We start from the raw sequence: 4,117 nt of genomic DNA, 5'->3' as shown, positions 1-4,117 counted from the left end.
ACAGTCGCAGCCAGGACTGGGTTCTCATTTGGTTTGAATGTGTTGGTTGAGTTAATTGTTGGTTATGCTATTCCAGGTAACGGTTTGGCTTTAGCCTTTATCAAAGCTTTAGGTTACAACATTGATGGACAAGCACAAAACTTTGTCAATGATTTGAAGCAAGGTCATTATGCTAAACTTCCACCACGCGCAACGTTCAGATGCCAATTGCTTTCTATCTTGGTTGCTTCATTCATCCAATTGGCTATTTTGAACTTCCAAATCACTGGAATCAAGAACTATTGTGATCCACAGAACACTCAAAAGTTTACATGCCCTAGTGGAAGAACATTTTACAACGCTTCTGTCCTTTGGGGTGTTATTGGTCCTAAAAAGGTTTTTAATCATTTGTATCCAATATTGAGATGGTGTTTCTTGATTGGCTTTTTGTTGGCGTTCCCATGCATTGCTTTGAAAAAGTGGGGTCCAAAGAAGTTGGTAAAGACTTTTGAACCAACAATTGTGATCGGAGGTATGTTGCAATATGCACCATACAACTTGTCATACTACATTCCTGGTGTTTACGTATCTTTGGCATTTATGTGGTACATCAAAGGCAAATATGAAGCTTGGTGGCAAAAATACAACTATTTGCTTTCTTGTGGATTGGATGCTGGTGTTGCATTTTCTTCAATCATCATTTTCTTTGCAGTCATGTATCATGAGAAGGATATTAATTGGTGGGGTAATACAGTCATGTACACCGGTTATGATGGAGAAATGACTGGTTGGCTAAATGCTACAGAGCTGGCTCCAGATGGATACTTTGGGCCAAGAAAAGGACATTATCCATAATAGTAAGAAGTTCAAAATGGAAGAGGCTGTTTGCTACTTTGTTTTATTTGTGTATAGTTTATTAAAATGATGATGATGTTTTGACAATAACTCGTGAGGTGTATATGAAATTTTCATCTGTGAGATCAGAATAACTGTGCTGAGATTCATTCTACAAGCGTTTTATAGTGACTAAAAATTGGCTGCGAAATTATTTGTCCCTCAATCGAAATGCGTATAGACTTGGTAGTATATGTAGTAATCAATGCATACCTGAGTACAAAAGTGCCAACTTCTAGGAAATTCATTAGTCCACTACAAAGAGAAGGGGATTTTGCCTATGAGCGCAGCCGGTATTACAACGATTGATCTTAGAAAAACATCCGCTCAACATTCAAAAAGTTCAAACTATAGTCATTCCAGGGTACGAAGCGATGGGGAGCCAAGCAACCCACGGGCCGTCATAAACAGCGTTTCATAAGGAATGCAGTTCTCACTGCATCTCCTCTTAAATTAGCTTTTATCATGCCCGATGATGACGCTCTCTATTGTTTCGTAGTTCTTTATTAGTATACAATAAATTCATTTATTTGCGGGGAAAGTAGTCCACAAGTCCAAATAATTATGTATCTCTTTTCAAAAACCGACCGGGGCTTTTCACAGTCTGGTACCTTTCTCCTCCACCAATTTTAGCCCAATTTGCAAGAAAAGAAGCTACAACTAGTCAGTATTTTGCAATCACATTGTGCAACAACTCTCAACATTAAATTCATCAAATACACCTTGGACGAATCAAATTCACACATCAATAAGTGCAATATTGAAATGGCTGCTGACTATATTACCTTCTTCTGGCCCTTGACATCTTTTGATATGAAGGATAAGAATACAGTAGAGCTCATCACAGTGATTACAACTTTATAATCATAGATCCAAGTAAGATTTGTTACTAAAAATAATTACGATCACGTCAAAATTGTCTTCTTTCTAATTTCGGAAGAAATTGCACAAAACGTACGACAACGGATAAAAGAACTTTATCAAGACTCCAAGAAATATATTCTCTGCCCTTCTATTTTCTTGAGCGAGGACGAAGACCTTGATCCAAAGAAGAGCTTTGGCACAATTGGTTTTTCCTGATGGTATCAAAAGATTTCAATTTGAAGCACGAGAAAGGCTTTGTGCCTCGTAAAGCGCCTACTTCGCATACCATCAAAATTTGTAGAGGAAGTACGTTTCACCGTACGGCACGAAAAAAAAATATATGGAATTGGAAATTACACAAATTTGCATGTAACAAAAAGTAAACCACAATTTCAGAACAATGCCGAGCAATAAAAGTGAGGTGGCATCGAGCAATAGAAATTACGTTATCAGCCAGTAAAACCGCGAGAAAAGATTATGACCACGAGAGAAATCATCTAACCAGGAGCGGTGCTGTAACCATGTGACCCGACGTTTGAACTGGCTTCCAAACTCGGTCATCCCTCGTATCAAATATTTTGTTTGGCACAAGATCAAGTTCATCATGTTAGCTTTAGACTTCAGTTTTCTACCTTGATAATCTATTACTTATTTCTCAGAAAGCCACAGACAAGATTCGGCAACACTACGGTTTATCTGCCTTGGTGCCGTACGAACTTACGTTTATCAATTTGAAATTTTTGTCCAAGAAAACAAAACTAAAATTCGCATTCAGGACTTGGCACGGATTTTAAACTTTTTGACAGAAAGTATTGTGCAACATTTGAAATTTTCAAGTCTAACACAGTTTTGATAAAGCTTTTAGCCCATATCGCATGAATGATAGCCATACTCACACGAATATTTGCTCGTAGAGAGTAGCCTAGAAAATCAAAAATAGTATCCACATCCGCCTCTCATCATACACTCTCATCATGTCTCTCCTGTGAGATTATAACACCCCGAAGATGTAATTGGGTGTTATCCCCTTTCTAAGAAAAAAAATATTGCGTTCATTTCTCTTCCGATCAACCTGTCAAAAATTTAAATATTCCAAGAAAAGTAGACTTTAAAATTATATGCACAAGATACAAAATTAGAAACTGTGGATCAGCCAATAATTTTCAAGGTGCCGTTCTGCTGTAAGCGTAGGGTTCTATTGCAAACCCACTCCTACAGCCTCACCACATTTGGAATAGTTTACCTCAGTATTGCATAATTTAGAACCTCCAACACAACGGACTTTTGAATCCCCGGAACAATATGGTTATTCATCGAATGGTATTTCAGACTCTTGAAATTGATAAGCAATATCAATTAATAGATTAGATATAAGTTTTGTGTGATATGAAAAAAAAAAACGTACTGTTGATTGCAAAAAAAACACAATCTATTATGAGGCGTCAATTTGGACTTTTATTTAACATCTAATACATTTCACAAGTCAAACTGTGGTCATTAAAAGTTGTAAGAAATGGGGTTATCTTTGATCTAAATTTCCAAAATTGAATAAAATTATTGTGCCGTACGTGGGTTCATTGTCTATTGTGGAACAGGAATCTCATATCAGTTCAAATTACGATCCCTATTGCTTTCCATTGTAATCATAAGCACAACTAATAATAGGAAATTATAAAAAACTGTGCACCTAATTAAGTAGCTTCTGTTACCTATAAGAATGGCGGACCCTGCTCTTTTACTTTTCATTGAAATTTTTCAAATTCCCCAACATAAACCTCTAACAAATATCATTCCTCAACATAATGAGCAGTGAAAAAAAGGGTCACACAGTAGTTGATGCTGTAGCTCCAATAACGTCGCTTCATAGTGCCGGTAGTCACTTGCAAGCACAGGATCATGAGGTTAACTTGGATGCTGTTTTATCAAACCCATTGTCTATTGGTGAAGTTGGTACCACATTGACTGATGCTCAAAAGAACTATGTTTTAAGAAGGTTGCATTTTGATGCGTTAACCAGTTTTGAAGAGTTGCCACATGAATGTACTTTCATATTTGAAAAGATTGAGCAAATGTCAACTCAAGAGGCAGTCGAAATTTTGAAACAAGCAATCGAGGAGCATGAACACGACGTCAATGTCCAAGAACACGACTTGGAGTTATGGAAGGAGTTGGTCGACTACAACGCCCATGTATTTCACCACCCTGAAGATGAGAAAAAATCAGACTCATCGATTGACGAAAAGGGACATCCATTCAGAGTCACAACCCTCTCCCACGACGCCGAAACATCATCAAACGATCCATCAACTGGTAGACCAGAAATTGTTGATTGGGATTTACAAGTTAGGTTGGAAGCTGTATTGGTTGCTTATTGGTCACC

General features: G+C 37.4%; 2 protein-coding genes across 2 annotated transcripts in view; both read left to right on the top strand. All coding sequences in view use genetic code 12, as the record gives it.

Annotated features, from left to right (window-relative positions):
- The window catches only part of CORT_0A00360 (hypothetical protein), a gene marked incomplete at both ends in the record, with an annotated part of 2,262 nt that extends 1,428 nt beyond the window's left edge, over positions 1 to 834 (top strand). The window contains one exon of the mRNA XM_003865823.1: positions 1 to 834. This exon is cut by the window's left edge and continues 1,428 nt beyond it. Within this exon, the coding sequence (XP_003865871.1) occupies positions 1 to 834 (834 nt within the window).
- Positions 835 to 3,539: 2,705 nt separating this feature from the next.
- The window catches only part of CORT_0A00350 (Ifc1 oligopeptide transporter), a gene marked incomplete at both ends in the record, with an annotated part of 2,109 nt that continues 1,531 nt past the window's right edge, over positions 3,540 to 4,117 (top strand). The window contains one exon of the mRNA XM_003865822.1: positions 3,540 to 4,117. This exon is cut by the window's right edge and continues 1,531 nt beyond it. Coding sequence (XP_003865870.1) covers positions 3,540 to 4,117 — 578 coding nt within the window.

Source organism: Candida orthopsilosis (assembly GCF_000315875.1).
Source record: "Candida orthopsilosis Co 90-125, chromosome 1 draft sequence".
NCBI lineage: Eukaryota > Fungi > Ascomycota > Pichiomycetes > Serinales > Debaryomycetaceae > Lodderomyces > Lodderomyces orthopsilosis.
This window is presented reverse-complemented; position numbering and strand designations above follow the sequence as displayed.